Genomic DNA, 18,398 nt, shown 5'->3' with positions numbered 1-18,398 from the left:
TAGTAAAAGTGCAGGAGAGGAGAGAACTAGCAGATCTAAGGAAAAAATTGAAGAGCATGCTTTTTGGCACCGCTTAGAAGCTTACAAACAGTCCCAGATACCGCAAATCTATATGTGGATTAGACTAGTTACAGGAAAGGTGGGAAACAAGAGCAAATGCGGGCCTTTAAACCAGAAAGTTGAAAGAGATGGAAAAACCTGCCCAAATGGCCAATAAACTACAATTTCTGGTCCAGAAACCACTCCTCTTGTGGTAGATAGGCCACTTTCACTGATAAGCTAGAAGGCTTCCCTCTAACACAGAAAGGCTTGGGGGGCTCAGAAGCTTACAAACAGTTCTAGATATTATTATATTATTGTTATTCAAGGGTAATAGCTGCTAGCTTAGCTATTAAAATACTTGCTAGTCTTTATGGCACCAATGATATAAGTGTTGTACCATTTAACTAAATACTTAATTTCATTTTGAACTATAACTGTTTACTACTGTTGTTAAACAAAACCTACCTATACTTCTTGTAACTTATAATTAATTGTTTTTAATTGTTCATAGGGTGGTACTAGGCTATCGGCCCTAGGGCCTTTATAAGCCTAGCCATAACAATTCCTTGGCTGTTTCTTCCCACACTATTTACTTCCCTGAACCCCTGTCTAGCAGGGCGACTGACATGATCCCCGGGGTGAATTTCCTTTCTCCCATCCAATCGTCAAGGTTCCTTTTGAAGAGGTGCTCTGCTTGACATGTATGGGCAGTCTATTCCAGAGTCTGGGGAGTCTCTGGGTCAGGAACCTATCCCTCCAGCATGTTTTGTTTATTGTGATGACGAGGTTTAGATCCCTGGAGCGTGTGGCTTTGAGGGATTGTGATTTCTTTAAGTGTAGCATGTCCAACAGCTCTGGGTTTGACATAGCCTTGTATGTTAAGCAGAGATTGCCTCTGAGTAGACGATATGTGACAAGAGTATAGCTGGAGTTTTTTAAGGTGGTCAGCGTAGGGCATCTGCTTTAGGCCTGTGATTCTTTTAATGAGGTATTTATGCAGCCTTTCCAGTTGTTGCAGATGTCTTGAGAGGTACATACCAAATGGGGCGTTGTATTTTATAATAGGTCTAATGAGGGATGATTTCATGGGACAATGACCTCCTTTTTTATGGATGAAAAGCCGTTAGTGATGAAGTGTGCAACATAGAAGGATTTCCTGACTGTTGTGGTGATGTGGTTATTGAAGATGAGACCACCGTCCACCTGTGTCCCTAAGTCTCTTATCACACTTTCAGTGTTTAGTGTACTGCCACCTATGTGGTAATTCATGGGTACATGTTTTTTCATAAAAGGGGATAACTATACATTTCTTGGCATTGAGCTTGAGCCCCTGGCTCTGGCACCAAGCATCTGTTTCTGTAAGGCCCTTTTGTAGCGTATCCACATCATTTGGGGATTCAATAATGGCTCCCAGTTTGTAGTCATCTGTGAACTTTGTTAGCCAGAGTCACTTAGTGTTGGACTGTACTTCGGAGAAGTAGATGCCAAACAAGAGCGGTCCCAGGACTGAACCCTGAGGTACTCCACTTGTCACTTGTCTGGAGCTGGATTTGGAATCTGCTACTTTTACAGTGTGGGTTCTATCAGTAAGCCAATTGGCAACCCATCGAGTGATGTAGGGATTAATGCCCAGCTTAGTAAGTCTATCTATGATTCCACAGTGGAGGATGGTGTCAAAGGCCTTGGTGAGGTCCAGATAGGCTGCGTGGACCACCTTACCCTTGTCCACGGCTCTGGAGAGTGATTCAAAGAAGTCAAGTCAGGTTCAGTAGACAAGATCAGCTCTTCACGAACAGAAACTGGGTGGGGTCCAGTGTTCGAAGGTTGCCAATGTCTTTTTTATAAGGTCCATGCTAATATGTTCCATGGCCTTGCAGATCAGACTTGTCAGACTGATGGGGCGGTAGTTCCCGGGATCCAAGGTAGATCCCCTCTTGTGGGGTGGGATAACGGTAGCTCTGTGCTACTCAGTGGGCACAAAACCTGAGGTGAGGAGGTGTGATTAAACATGACACTTAGGTGAGGTGTCAGTTCATTTTGTAGTTCATGTAATACACAGCCCGGGGTGTCATCTGGTCCCATGGATGCTGTATTCTTACCTTTGGAGAGTGCGTTTTTTTACCTGTGTGGCAGTTATTACCGGAATTTGGCAATTTTCCGGTATTGAGATGGGCCGTTTAGGGGGTGAGAGGGTGGTGAAGTTGCACTGAATTGATCTGCCAGGATATTGGCAATATCCTTGGGATCAGTATATTTAATGCCATTCTGCTGTAGTGGCTGTAGCTCAGAGCAGATCTGAGCATTGCCATTTAGATTCTTGACATAACTATAGAATGCCTTGTGGTTGTCTTCGGAATCTTTGGCAATTTTATTTTCATAACTAGCCTTGTTGTTTTTATTGTGGAGCTTTTCTCCCCAGGCCTCCGCTGAAAAAGTGCCTGTGTCCAGTCGGATTTTTCTGGTCAACAAATGTAAATAAATAAAATAGACAGAGCAAATCTGTAGCTGGACTAGGCTAGTTACAGGAAAGGCAGGGAACAAGCTTAGAATATTTTTATTTACAGAAAAGCAGCTAAAACAGCACTAAAAACAACGCAAGTGCAGTGCAAGCTAGCACACTTGAGTGTGTAGCAATATTAAAGCAAATATACTTTAAATAAATGCAATTTATTCAAACTGCATTCTGAACTGAATTCAGTTATTGTTTTATTCAACTCTGAACAGTGGAGTATATTGCACTTTTTATCAACTCTATATGTGCAGATTGTTTGAGAAGCACACTCAGAACACACGGAGATTGTAGCAAAGTTTTGGCTTGGGGTTCATAGTCTACTCCTCTGGAGCAAGACAGACTAGAAATGGTGTGGCAATTGTGATGAGAGAGACTTCGGAAGACAGTGAGAGATGTCATCAGAATTACTGACAGACTCATGGCAATCAGACTCCAGTGTAAGGATAGGGCACTATTCATACTCGCCACACATCCCTCAACAAGGTTGTGATGGTGAGGGAAAAAAGTGCATTCAAACAGCTGTTGTAGGACTTGTGAGAGAAAGCAGGACAACACAAACTGGTGTTGATTAATGAGGGATGTGAATGCACACATACGGGCAGACAGAACAGGATATGAGGACTGCTGGGTCCACATGGGTGGGGCAGCAAGAATAAAGGAAAATCCATTCTAGACTTCTGTCTGGCGAATATCTAGATGATGACCAAAACATGGTTCAGCAAGAGAGACGGTCACAGGATCACATACAGGAGTGGTCAATTTGCAATGCAGGAAGGCTTCCTCCTAGAAAGGATAGAGTAGAATCCATGATTGCAAAGTCATCCCCAGTGAAACAGATGGCCCACAGCATGAACCACTGGTTGCCACAATCAGCTGCAAGCAGTGGTCGGAGGAGTCTTTAAGAACAACAGAGATTAAGCTGAAGGTATGGAATTTAAGTGGATAGAAAGCACAACAGTTTAATGAACATATTATCTCAAACCTCTTTTGGGTTTGGTCTGGACAAGGCTACAGGATACCACACAGTTCCTTAAAATCATTGAGGACACACAATTGGAGCCAGAGTGGTTAATGTGTTCATTGGATGTCAAAGCCCTGTATACCAGCATACCACATTGGGCTGGCTTACAAGCCCTCAAATATTGGTTGGACAGGGCTGGTTTATATTCACCGGGGTTTAACACACTACTAATCTGCATGTCGGAACATGTACTCAATAAAAATGTCTTTTATTTTCAAGGCCAGTGTTATTGGCAGCTTCAGGGGACGGCCATGGGAGCTTCTTTTGCTCCCATCTATGCCGATCTGTTCATGGCATTCTTTGAAGAATGCATGATTTACGATGTATCTCACAATATCTATTTGGTTGAAATGGACATATGGCGCAGGTACCTAGATGATTGCTGGATGGTATGGCATGCGGATGTTGGATATTTGCAGGAATATGTTGATTATTTGAATGGTAATATCTGGGGCATTGAATTTTCTATCACTTTTGATGTACAGACTATTAACTTTCTTGATGTAACTATCTCGAGAAATCCAGACCATACTCTGGCTACCAGAGTGTTTCGCAAATATCCACAATACAACACCTTATTACATGCTTCGAGCATGCACCCACGCCATACCATCAGGAATATCCCAGTATCACAATTCATGAGCATGAAACGCCTTAGTTCCACCAAATCAGATTATGATGTAGCTAGTCTTAATTTATGTCGTAGATTTGTTAACAGAGGGTAAAAAGCTGAAGACATCAACAAGGCATGGGCATGATCCTCCCAAACAAATAGAAAGACAATGTTGGACTACAAGATCCCTTCTGCAGATTCCCGGACATCTACTATCAGATTTATTACAACATATGGCAGGAATTATTTTGTCATTAGGGATATCCTAAATAGACATTGGAATATCTTAATGGCTAATGAACAACTCAGAGTGGTTCTGGGGGAAGAATGTCAATTCTCATACAGGAAAGGAAAAACATTGGGTTCCTTATTATCTCATTACAAACACATAAGTAGTGGGGGAGCAATTTATAAACAACTTACAATCACAGGACATGAACTGTTGGGTACCTTCCCGTGTGGCCATTGCGGGTCTTGTAAACAGATCACCAAGTCTAAGCATTTTTCCAGCCGTAATACTAGCAAGGTTTTTGATTGTAAAATCTTTGGCAATTGCAGTAGTGACTGGGTTGTCTATTTGGCCTCATGCAATTGTGGGGCATTTTATGTTGGCCAGACATCTAAGCCACTCAGGACACGTATAAATGAACATCGAAGTGATATTAAAAATAAAAAGGAAACTTGCTTTATATCGGCATGTTTTAAAACATCAACAAGCACAGTTTATGTTCATGATCATAGACAGAATAGTTGGTGATCGTAGTAATACACAAGGGTGGCATGGTATATTGAATCACAAGGAGAAATATTGGATTATTAGTTTGGGTTCACTTTTTCCACCTGGACTCCATGATCATCTATAACCACAATTTTATGGGGAATGATATTTATTCAGTTTTCACATTAATTATTAGTGGTGTTAGGTATAGTATAGTTACATTTGTTAATATGATACAATAATTCTGATATTGATTGGACATGCATGTTTGTTTATCATACCACATTCATTATGAGTAATTATATATGTTAGTTGCTTTACACAACAATCATATATTTTTCAGTAGGGAAGTTTGTCCTTACTGGTTGGATCTATTATATGTGGATTAAATATTGATATTTCATGTATGCACACAGTGTATTTATGTATTATTATTATATTTTTGTTCTATATATACCTTCATCGTTTAACAAGTATTATTCTTACTATGGGTTCAACACATACTACAATAATTGATTGTAATATCTTATCATATGTTAGAATAGCAGCCTTGGTCTCTTGCACTTTGCTTTTTTATATTTTTCATGCATTATTCATGAGCATCAGTAGTTTACTAGTGTGCTCATTGGCTAGCTTTAAGTATAAATTTGTATATTTAATCACATTCTATGTGTCTGTTTCTCTAACACTGAAGAAGGCATATTCTTGCCGAAACCGGTTTGTTATTTTTATACCAATAAAGCCTGATTATTTACTATATGCTTTTTGGCTGTATGCTTGACTGCTATCTTTGCTGGCTAACTGTGTTTTCCTATGATAAACAGATACACAATAGTAGAAAGTAAGATGGGAGATGAGCACTTCAGATTCAGGATGCTGCACAACTAACCTGATGCTTGCAGTGAGACAGATGGTTGAGAAGAAGCTAACGATGAGGAGAGAGAGTCCAGCTGGACATTCTTAGACTTTGAGAAAGCATATGATAAGGTCCCAAGAAAGCTATGGTTCGAAGTCTGCGAAACAGTGGTAGAATCAGTGCAGGCTATGTCCAAAGACCCAATGACTCGGTTATGAACAGTATTCAGTCTCAAGAGGGATTCCCATTGAGAGTGATTGTGCATCAGGGTTCAGCTGAGTCCACTGCTGCTCATATTGATGATGGATTACATTAGCAAACAGGACAGAGGAGACAGATCAACAAAGTTGCTGTGTGTGGCATTATAGGCACACTCTAAACAAGCACATCAGATAACAGTAGGGGAAAGAAATGCAAAACTAAAGGCAAATGCGGTGAAACTGAGTACTGATAAGACAGTTGTAATGGTAAGGGAAAGTCGTGGAAGAGGTTCAGTGTCATGAATCTGGGAAGGTTGGTTGAGGAGAAGAGAATTCTGAATGAGGAGGTCAGAGCTAGAATCGGAGGGGCTGCAGCCAACTGACAGAGTGTCAGAAGAATACCCAAGAAGCTGAAACATAAGTTGTACAAAACAAGGGTCTATATCACATAGTCGAAGTTTTATAACTTTGAACATGGAATGTTCAAACCATTCCGTTCAAAGTTACAAAACTTCGACTAGTTATAAAAGTTATTAAAAAAAAAAAGAAAGAAAAATAATATAACCCCCCCCCTCCCCGCTTAAATATACCAACTCCAACACCACACCACATTGAAATGAACAGAAACCTCCCCTTATGGAGATTTCCGTTTAAATGCTCAAACTTGTACAAGTTCGAACTTATGGTCGCGACCATATGGGGGTCGAACTTGTACAAGTTCGACTGTGTGATAGGAACCAACAAAACAATTGTGTAACCAGTGTTATCATATGGTATAGAAACCCAGGCAGTAAAGGCGGAGCAGTTGAGGAAGCTAGAAGTGATGGAGATGAAGTGCCTGAAATGGGTGGTAGGATGCACACTATGGTACAAATGAAGACATCAGAGCAGAGGCCAAACAGAACAGATTCTGGTGGCTCTGACACATGTGGATAAAAGGAGAAGACGGTCTGGTGACGAAGATTTTGACTGACTGGAAGAAGGCAAGAGGAAATGAGGGGGTCCAGCAAAGAATTGGATGGATAATTTAAGGGATGACCTGTGGTAGTCTGGCATGAGTGTCGTTTTATTATGCTTCTATTCTGTACAGTCTGCCTAGTAAGTTTAGGTTCATAGGTGTTTACTAGGCTAATGACCACAAGGACCTTTTTAAGCCTAGCCATGCATCCCAAATAAAGGGAGCATGACATGCGTTTTCCTTTTTAACATTCCTTGGTTAAGATTTTGGCTGTGCCTGATACCTATCTGCCTAACCATCTTCCTCTCTGTGACACCTCCTTTATATTACTGCTATTCCTTTGAGAATGCTGCCAGGTAATATTTTTGGGGTGCTATCTGTTGAAGAGGTTCAGAAGCTTTTAGTGGACAACTGTTTGCTAATATAATGTGACACGAATCTTGATATTTGCGATGAAGCTCTCCTAGTCCCCTCTTGCATATTTTTAATGAGTATTAGTATTAATTTCCATCTTCCTTGTGAGACATTCTAGCTTAGTTATTTCCAGTTCAGGGCCTTCTGAAGTTGCTATCTTCTGAGACAACCTTTGCAATGGTCCACTCAGCAAGTTATAATTGGGACTCTGTAGTAGAAGAAGATGTACTGGTGCCTTCACATACAAAAGTTGTACACTTAGGATGACAATAGATTTGTTGGTCCCACTCATCTTTCTCTATGATCTCCAACCTCCTTTTCTTTACTACATTGGTAGAGGTTGGAATTTGCTCCAGAACGATTTTTGTCTACTTTCTTGGTTTCTTCTTTTCTTGAGCTCCACATTCTGCCAGCCAACAGAAATTTGTGTTTTTGTACTGTGCGTGTGTGCGCGCGCACATGTGTGTGCTTGCATGCGTGTGTGCGTGCATGTGTGTGTGTGTGTGTGTGTGTGTGTGTGTGTGTGTGTGTGTGTGTGTGCATGTGTGTGCGTGTGTGTGCATGCATGCGTGTGTGTGTGTGTGTGTGTGTGTGTGTGTGTGTGTGTGTGTGTGTGTGTGTGTGTGTGTGTCCTTCTGCTCACAAACTTGTTGGAAAAGGGGGAAAACTTCAGTGAGTTAAGTCCTGCTGGCCACGAGTCTTATAGTGGATAAAGATGTAACTGGTCCTACAAGTGTCATCATAATAAGTACCAAACTTTTTAAAATTACTTTTTCATTTTCTGGGTTTGTAGTAATATATTTAGACATTTGAGGTGTGGGATCAGAGCTCTTTAATGTTCAGACCTCACTGTTTTGCAGTGTGCTAATAACACGACAGTGTTTTCCAAAAAATAAGTCTCTTACTCAAAATAAACATGTAAATGGTGGTGCAATGATGGCTCATTTGTCTTTGGTGCTGGAAGACCAGATCACTATGAGTTCTGTTGCCACTCCAAGTGGTTGGATTGCTGACTCTGTAGTGCAACATTAGGTGGTGCTGCTGTCCTGAATGCATTTTCTTTCGGATAAGATGTTGAACCAAGGTCCACTGCACTGATCAAAAAGAGTAGAGGTACTTTTGTTTAAGAAATTCTTTTACATTGCAATAAAATTTTAAAAAAGTGTGTGTAATATTTACAATACTATATAAGACGTCATTATGCATTTATTACTGCCTTCTTTCTGAGCCCCCACTCCATTATCACAACCAGAATCTGACTTTTTCGAGTATTATCACCAATTCCCATTTTCCATTAAACATTTTTGTTTTTATTCTCTGATTCCATATAATCCATATTAAATTAAACATTCTTTTGTCTTCTGTACATAGTCACCATTCTTATCTTTATAATAAACATATTCTATATTGTCCATATTTACTTCATCTGTTTTCTTTATATTTTCAAAGTAGTTCATTTCTCCAAGTTTTTCCCATATTTTTACAACTCGTTTACATTTTAAAAACATATATTCAATAATTTAACTTCTTTACAAAATTTACATATTCTTTCATCCTTTTTTATATAGCATGTTGGATTTAACTGGCAATTTCTTTATCATCAGTCTTCATAAACAGTCTTGAACGTTCTGCCATATTTTACATCTGCTTATTCCTGTTTTTATAGCTTTATTTTTTTCCCTGTAATTCCTTTCAGGGATATACATAATAGAATTTACACATAATAATTTTATACTATATACATCTTTTCCAATCAATCTCATCAATATTTATTTTCCATAATAATATTTTTAATATATTTTTCTTGATATATTTTTATCTCAACATTTACACACCCTCTCATTTAAGTCATCTAAATACTTTCCATTCTTTTCCATATTTCCATCATAACGTATTAGTAAGCAAACCCTAACTACTTTTTTCACCCACTTAAGGATTTTGTACAAATTCAATGATGATGCATATACTATAGGATTTATCAGACGTAGTCCCCCCTCCTCTTTAGAAATGAACAGTATACCACTTGTTACCAGACTGAGCCTAGATCTCCATATGAATGACGATATGATAGTATAAATTTCTTTTTTATATACCAAAGGTAAAGTAAATACTCCTGTTAAATATGCCATTCATTTACCACATTTAGGAAGCATCTTTGTTGCCATTGTGATGTATCTTTATACATTTGCTACTCTATTTCATCAGGCCTTGCCGCCAAATCTACATTAACTAGTGATAATATTCTAGCACAGTCCTCTAAAAGCTTAACAAACTGAACAAACTTAAACCGCAAAAAAATTAATAACAAAAGAAACAAACAAACATCGATTTAAAAATACCAATCACTTTAATATAAATCCTTTAAATAATTTAACCTCACATGACACTTGATTTTTGGCCTTTATACAGCTTGGTCTGAAGAAGTTCTAGATCAGGAATGAAAGCGCTTACTAGTTGTATAGTGTGGCTATTTTGTTGTTTGTTATATTAAAGTGATAAAGGATAATGAGGAAACATACTCGCAAGTGAGGAGTGTGTGTTGAGGAATGAGACAGAGAGAAGGTTGAATGATGTGGGGATAGTGAATCAGGAAGTGTAGAGGATCAAGCACGTAAGGACAGCTATGAAGAGGATGAAGAATGGCAAGGCCATTGGTCCAGATGACATACCTGTGGAAGCATGGAGGTGTTTAGGATAGATGGAATGAAGTTTTTAATCAGATTGTTTAATGACATTTTGGAAGGTGAGAGTATGCCTGAGGAGTGGAGAAGTGTTTTGGTACCAATTTTTAAGAATAAGGGTGATGTAGTATTACAGTAGTACTATAGTAACGACAGAGGGATAAAATTGATCAGTCACAGCATGACGTTATGGGAAAGAGTAATGGAAACTAGGTTAAGAAGGGCGGTGATGATTAGTGAGCAGCAGTATGGTTTTATGTCTGGGAAAGAGGACTACAGATATGATTTTTGCTCTGAGAGTGTTGATGGAGAAGTATAGAGAAGGTCAGAAGGAGTTGATTTGTGTCTTTGTGGAGTTAGAAAAAGCATATGACAGGGGTGCCTAGAGAGGAGGTGTAATATTGTCTGAGGAAGTCAGGAGTGGCAGAGAAGTATGTAAGAGTGGTACAGGATATGTATGATGGTAGTGTGACAGTGGGTGAGGTCTGCAGTAGGAGTGATGGATGCATTTAAGGTGGAGGTGAGATTACATCAAGAATTAGCTCTGCTTGGTATTGATAGAGTTTATACACCTGCTTTTGATTGGCTAAATCCTTGTAATTCAGTATTCAGTTGGTGAATGGACAGGAGCTTGCACTGTGATGGTGCTCCTGCTGGGTTGTGTCCACAGTGATCGGTGCTCATTAACTGTGAGGAGCTTTTATTGGAACTTCTTATTCTCTGGATGATTGGCCGATTTTAGTTGCACTTAGATTTTGACTGGTATTTAAAATTGAATGCATTTATTTTCTTTCATTATTTTTCTGACTGTTAAGCTTTGCAAAATATTTGACAGAATATGTACTATAGAATTGCATCTGTAAGACCATTAACAGTGTGTGGAGAATTGTGTTTTTGTTCTTTACGTAAACTGGAAGGAAGTATATAAAAAGCTGTAACTCATTCTGCAGTAAGAGAGTGTTAAAATGCAGGAATGTGTCTACACTTCTAAAGTCAAAGAAGTAACTGGCTGCATGTAAATGAGAGGGAAGTCTTAAAAACAGGATAGAAGAACCTCTTAAGTCTAGTACTGTGAAAGGCACCAGGAAAAACAGTCGATTATGAGATTATTTAATAAATCTTTGTGCAAAGACGGTGCTTCTGCATGGCACACACACTTGGACTGTAAAGACGAGAACAGCTGAGGAAGCTTGAGGTAATGGGAATAAAGTGTCTGGGATGGGCAGTAAGATGCACACTGTGGGACAGGTGGAGAAACGAGGACATTAGAACAGAAGGCAAAGTGTCCCCAGCTGCAGAGATGGTCAAGGAGACCAGATTGTGATGGTTTTGTCACATGCAAAAAAACAATAAATGATTTAAAAAAGCAGATTTGAGGAGAGTCAGGAAGAAGGCAATAGGAGGCAAGGGTGTTCAGCCAAAAGATGGATGCATTGTATGAGAGCCCTGCAGCAGTTAGGCATGAGTGTTGCAGAATGTAGGAGAATGGCAGTGAATTGAAGGAGGTGGGACCAGTGGATGAGATACCTGAAAAAGTTGATGCAGTACCCCAATCCCATTTAAAATGGGGAAGAAGGTGTTAATGATGATCATGAAACAAGTGCTTTATGACAATACTTTTTAATACCATACAGATGTTTTGTCTTCAGTTAAAACAGCTCAAGCACTGATGTCTACAGCTGTAATCATCAGATGTCATGGTTCTGAGGTGACTAAGCTGGTGAGTAATGGCATGCTAGGTACTGGGTATTATGTAAGAGGGGGTTAAAGCCTTTTTGTATTAGTCAAGTGACTGAGCTGGTGACTGATGGTGACATGCTAGGTACTGGGGATTATGTAAGGGGGATTATGTATGAAATAAAAAAGACCACAGTGAAAAACTTCTCAAAAGCCGACTTCACACTTCTAAAAACTAGTGTGGTCTCCTTTAAGGCCCCTGAGCCAGTGATAAACATTACTCAAATCGCTGAATCACTTACAAATGCCTTCTACCAGCACCTACAGGACTGCATGGATCAGGCAATCCCAAACAAAACTAAGACTCTTTGTACCAAATGCAAGCGTCCAGTCTGGTGGACCCCAGCCATAAACAAGCTCTACAACAAAAGGAGGAAGCTACTACAAGATAGAGCAAAATCCTTGAAAGGTAAGACACCTTTGATCATTATAAGTAAAAAACTAAGAGCTCTCATAAAATCATCCAAGGCAAATTTTGAGAGAAAAATCACCAAGAACTCAAAAGACAATCATAAGGCCTTCTTTAGCTATGTTAGAAACCTAGGAGGAAACTCCCAGATATGCTCAGAATTAGTTCAAAATGATGTGAAGATTACTGAACCTACACACATTGCCAACATACTGGCTGACAGGTTCAGTGCAAACTTCTCCCCCCCCCAAAAGGAGAGATATCTATACCAGAGGATTGTAGCCCCCCAAACATCTCCAACGCCCAGGTGAGAACTGCTCTCTCCAAAGCAAAAAACACAGCATCCATGGGACCGGATGGTGTCCCCGGCTGTGTGCTCCACGAACTCAATGAGGAATTAAACCCGCAGTTAGAACAGCTGTTTAATCTTAGCCTCACCTCAGGATACGTACCCAAGGAGTGGCGCACGGCGACTGTGGTCCCACTTCACAAGGGCGGTGCCTCCACTGACCCTGGAAATTACCGTCCCATTAGCTTGACAAGCCTTATCTGCAAAGCCATGGAGAGGATCATAATGGAACTCATAAATAAAGACATAGGGAACTTGCAGACTTTGGATCCAACCCAGTTTGGCTTTGTCAAAGGCAGATCATGCCTTTTAAACTTGGTTGACTTTTTCGAGACAGTCACCAAGGCCATTGATGAAGGAAAGGCAGTCCATACAGCCTACCTTGACCTGGCAAAGGCCTTTGACACAATACCCCACTCGGGTATCATCGAAAAACTCATCAGCTTGAATGTAAACCCATACATCACAAGATGGGTTGCAAACTGGCTAAGTGACAGAACCCACAGGGTCAGAGTTGCTGGAGCCATGTCAGACTCAAAGCCTGTCACAAGTGGTGTCCCACAGGGCTCAGTCCTGGGTCCACTCTTGTTCGGTATCTACTTTTCTGAAGTACAAGCAAACACAGGAGGGTTATGGCTGACAAAGTTTGCAGATGACTGCAAACTGGGCGCCATTGTCGAAAACACATCTGACACAGATATCCTTCAGAAGGGCCTCACAGAAACGGATAACTGGTGCCAGAGCCATGGCCTAAAGTTAAATGCCAAGAAATGCATAGTCATACCCTTCGGGAAAAACAAGGTTACCCCTAGCTACCATATAGGTGGCAATCCACTGAGCACAGAAGAAGTCATCAGGGATCTGGGGACCCAGGTTGACAGTAGCCTTCGCTTGACACTCATGTTGCTAAAGTGGTTAGGAAAACCTTCTACATTGCCCACCTGATCATGAAGGGATTCACATCTAGATCAAGGGAGGTCATCGTCCCCTGTACTCATCACTCATTAGACCTATGATTGAGTACAATGCCCCATTCGAATGTATCTGACCCGACACCTGCAGCAGCTGGAAAGGCCCCAAAAGTTCCTCACCAAAAGGATAAAGGGTCTCAAAAATATGTCTTATGCTGCCCGACTGAAAGAACTCCAGCTCTATTCAGTCTCATACCGCTTGTTCAGAGGTGACCTGTGCCTGACATATAAGGCCATGTCAAACCCTGATTTGATGAATATGCTTCACCTCAAAAAATCTAGATCCCTCAGAACCACAAGGGCGGGAGACTTAAACCTTGACACGGTTATTAATAGAACGTGCTGGAGGGACAGATTCATCACCCAGAGACTCCCTATGCTGTGGAACAAAATCCCGGTACACGTGAGGCAGAGCACCTCGCTGGCCTTGTTCAAGAGGAATCTTGACCAATGGATGGGGGATCGCAGATATACCCCAGGGATTACTTCAGTGTCACTGCTTGACAGAGGCACAGCAAAATAATAGGCATAGTTTTATTCAAACTAAAGGGGTGGCGAAAGCCAAATAACTATGGGCTAGGCTTATAAATGCCCTTGGGCAGATAGCCTAGTATGAACCTATGAAACCTATAAAGCCTATTTGTATTGTTAGTCATGTGACTGAGCCGGTGACTGATGGTGGCATACTAGGTACTGGGGATTATGTAAAGGGGGAGTTAAAGCCTATTTGTATTAGTCATGTGACTGAGGTGGTGAGTGATGGTGGCATGCTACTTACTTGATATTATGTAAGGAGGGGTTAAAGCCTATTTGTATTAGTCATGTGAATGAGCTGGTGAGTGATGCTGGCATGCTAGGTACTGGATATTCTGTAAGGGGGGGGGTTTAAAGCCTATTTGTATTAGTCAAGTGACTGAGCTGGTGACTGATGGTGGCATGCTAGGTACTGGATATTATGTAAGGGGGGGGGTTAAAGCCTATTTGTATTAGTCATGTGACTAAGCTGGTGAGTGATGGTGGCATGCTACTTACTAGATATTATGTAAGGAGGGGTTAAAGCCTATTTGTATTAGTCATGTGAATGAGCTGGTGAGTGATGCTGGCATGCTAGGTACTGGATATTATGTAAGGGGGGGTTAAAGCCTATTTGTGTTAGTAATGTGACTGAGCTGGTGGCTGATGGTGGCATGCTAGGTACTGGATGTCATGTAAGGGGGGGTTAAAGCCTATTTGTATTAGTCATATGACTGAGCTGGTGACTGATGGTGGCATGCTAGATACTGGGTATTATGTAAGGGGGGTTAAAGCCTATTTGTATGGTTAGTCATGTGACTAAGCTGGTGAGTGATGGTGGCATGCTGGGTACTGGGTATTATGTAAGTGGGGGTTAAAGCCTATTTGTATTAGTTATGTGACTGAGCTGGTGACTGATGGTGGCATGCTAGGTACTGGGTATTATGTAAGGGGGGCTGGTGAGTGATGCTGGCATGCTAGATACTGGGTATTATGTAAGGGGGGATTAAAGCCTATTTGTATTGGTCAGATGACTGAGCTGGTGACTGATGGTGGCAGGCTAGGTATTGGATATAATATATTAGGAGGCGATAAAGCTCATTTGTATTGGTGCTTAGGTGACTGAGCTACCAAGTGATGATGGTATGCTAGGTATTATGTACGTGGGAGGAGTTAAAGCTTATTTGGGTGAGATAGGGGAGCTGGCATGTGATGTTGGTATTTTAGATATTATGTAAGGGGAAGGAGTTAAATCCCAAGAAAGTGTGTAGTGCTGAGGTGACTGAGATGGAGATAGATGGTGGCATGATGGATATTGGGTGTTATGTAAGGGGGAGGAGTTAAAGACCAGGGAAGTTTGTATTGGTGCTGAGGTGAATGTACTGGCACTACGGCTACAGTCTTGTCACTAGAAGAAGGTGAACCACAGCCATACAGACAAGTCATTAAGGTAAGTCCTTAACATGTTTCTATGTTAATCTGAATACAGTGATTTAAGTGCAGAATTATAAATCCATATAACTTGCTTCTGTATACAAATTAATGCCCTTGTGTCTTACTACTAATTATACTGCCTAGAGATTATGTTTTACTGATACTGAGTGAACAAAACTCATTGCTTTGGTAGTTAACCCAGTCCTGAGATAGTTGAGTTTTTACAAATCTGACACTGAGCAAGAAGAAAGGAGTAGTTATTAAATTTGGCAAATAAGCATCTAGTGCATCTAAAGATTTTAACATAGCTGGTTACTTTTTTCTTGTTGAAACCATTTATGTCCATCTGTAGGCACAAGAAATGAAGAGCAAGTAAATTGTTTGTGTGTTTTCAGGTGCCAAAAACCTTTGAAGATGTTGCTGTTGAGTTTTCAAGTGAGGAGTGGAAGATGCTGAGTGAGCAGAACAAAGAGTTACACAGGGAGGTGATGGTATGCAACTATGAGAACATGATTTCTTTAGGTAAGGGGATCTCAGAGGTAAAATTTTTTATTGACTGAAATTCAATATTCATATTTCTTCACAATAAGAATTGTTTATTTAACACGGTATTGCAGTATACTGATTTACAATACTACATGGGCAATGCAAACATCTTTGAAGCACACACTTATCTTGAGACTTGCTTAATACTGGACAGTGATGGAGACATGATAGGGATTATATATATATATATATATATATATATATATATATATATATATATATATATATATATATATATATATATAATACACACACATATACAAGAATAATGGTATTACATGAGTTAAAAGTATTGCATGTTAGAAAAAAATTGTTCATGTTTATTCCTATCTGAATATTTAAATACTGTGTGCTACATAGACATTCTCCAGTTTCTTCTGACTATTTAATTTTTGGAGGTTTTGTTACTTTTTTAATTTGTAATTGCTCTGAAATCCATTGCTGGGAATTACAGTCATAACCAAATGTTCATTTTGACAATACAAAAGAGATGCATTATAGTAGCTGTGTACCCAAACAGTGATATTCATTACAACAACTATACTGTTACTTAGTCCTTAAATGCAAGTCCCACATTGTCTTGACCCAGTATCAGATGCAAAGATAACTCTATTTTCTGGCATTTTATCATTTAAAGACATAGTTTGTCAGTAAAAAATAAAGTACTTTTTCAGTTTTGCATTTAATTTATGATAAAATGTTGCATTATTTTATTTTCTACTGAATTAAATACCCTAAACTAATGACCATAATTTGAACTATGGAAACCTTATGTGGCAAATTAGCATGCAGATTTCCTTCTATTCCTGTTGTTGTATATGGAGTGTCTAGCTTTAAATATGCTATTTACTAAGCTATAGGGAAATGCATATTCGTGCATTCGTCATTAAAGCAGTCAGATTAAACACCTCATGGAAGCTGATGCTCATCTGGAGTGTTTATGTTGCCCTACAGAGTATCCTGATAAACATCTGCATATTCCATGGTATGAGAACAGGGGAAATACATTTGTGAAATGAATACATATATTTATTTTCCAGATTGTATCTGTTTAGAAATACAAGAAAGAGAGATTAAATCACAGAATAATGTTTCAGTTGCAGCTACCAGAAATTCTCTTACTGCAGGGCAGTTAACTGGAAGTTTATATCCAGAAATTTGATTTATTTCTTACTAAGAGCTGTTGGCTGAGAAGGCTGAACAGTTACAATGTGCCACACTTCTGCATTTTGCTAGGGAAGCCTTGAAGATGTTTAAGACTTATTTTTCTTGAAGAAAGGGGGAAAGAAATAACAGCATTTAGAGCATAGTTCATGACTTTCTGCAAGCTTTAAAGTAATTTGCCATTTGTTCTTTAAAAAGGCCACAGGATGTTACTGAGCTAAGAAATCAAGGTGAAGGCTATCAGACTGAAAGCAGTCTATTCAAACCCAGGAAATGACCTTATCAAAAATTGTGAAAGTATGCAGAGTGAATGAAATAACTAGTGTACAGTTTAGAGAATTATAGATATATAAAAGATAAATGTGAGTCAAACAAAACAGCAAACAGTAAAGGATATGCAAAAGAAGCCATTTAGAGAGTATTGTATAGTAATGGAGACAAAGATGGCCATGAGGTGCAGAGTTAATATTATGCAGTGGAAATCAATGCCTTGTATATTAAGTGTAGATAAAAACATGAAAGGAAGAACTGTCTTGATGGTAATCAATTTTGCAGATTTTTTGCTGTGAAGAACTATTATTCAAGGATACACAAAAGGAAAGACAGATTTCATTAAAGGAATTTCCATGGTATTGGACAGAAATAAGAAAATGCATTACATCAACATATAGCTCAGATAGGCTTATTCAAGTGAAAATACAAAGAAGGCTGAAAAATGCATTAACACAATAGTGCAAGTCAGATTGTTGCTGTGAAATTGATTAGATGACAATAATAAGCAAAATATTGAATTTAATCAATGACAACTCCTAAATTTTTTTCCTTTTTCAACTTGTTTTCCTTTCTACAGAATATTTTCTACACTTGTACATATTGAAAAAATATTCGGTGGCATTTTTATCCTAGTTTAGCAAGTAAACTTCCTCGCTACACACATTGTTGGGGTTGAATTTTTTCTCATAAGACTTTCTTTAGGAATTTGTTTTCCTTGCTCTTACTTCATTTCACGTCATGCCTGAAAATTTCTGACAAGAAAAATTCCCCTACCAAGGTACCCAGAGCTCTTTTTTTGTTTTTCACCCTTTGGGATCATTAAGCTATTCAGTCTCTAAATTCACAGCTGTTTTGCTGTGCACTGTCATGTATGTGCTTTTTCCCTCTCCTGGGGCATAAGTCTAAACAGGTTTTGGTACTCCATTGTTCCATAGTTTTGCTTCCAAAGGTGAAGAAACATGATGACCACTGAAAGCTACTTCACTA

General features: G+C 39.5%; 1 protein-coding gene across 1 annotated transcript in view; it reads left to right on the top strand.

The window, feature by feature from the left end:
* The window catches only part of LOC122798766 (zinc finger protein 2-like), a 262,365-nt gene that overhangs the window by 79,814 nt on the left and 164,153 nt on the right, over nucleotides 1-18,398 (top strand). Inside the window, exon 2 of the mRNA XM_044067877.1 lies at nucleotides 15,824-15,950. Within this exon, the coding sequence (XP_043923812.1) occupies nucleotides 15,824-15,950 (127 nt within the window). The remainder of the gene's footprint in view (nucleotides 1-15,823; nucleotides 15,951-18,398) is intronic.

This window comes from Protopterus annectens, chromosome 3.part1 (assembly GCF_019279795.1).
Source record: "Protopterus annectens isolate FY-2018-M chromosome 3.part1, PAN1.0, whole genome shotgun sequence".
Lineage (NCBI taxonomy): Eukaryota > Metazoa > Chordata > Ceratodontiformes > Protopteridae > Protopterus > Protopterus annectens.
The sequence above is the reverse complement of the archived record's forward strand: the minus strand, read 5'-3'. Positions and strand labels throughout refer to the sequence as shown.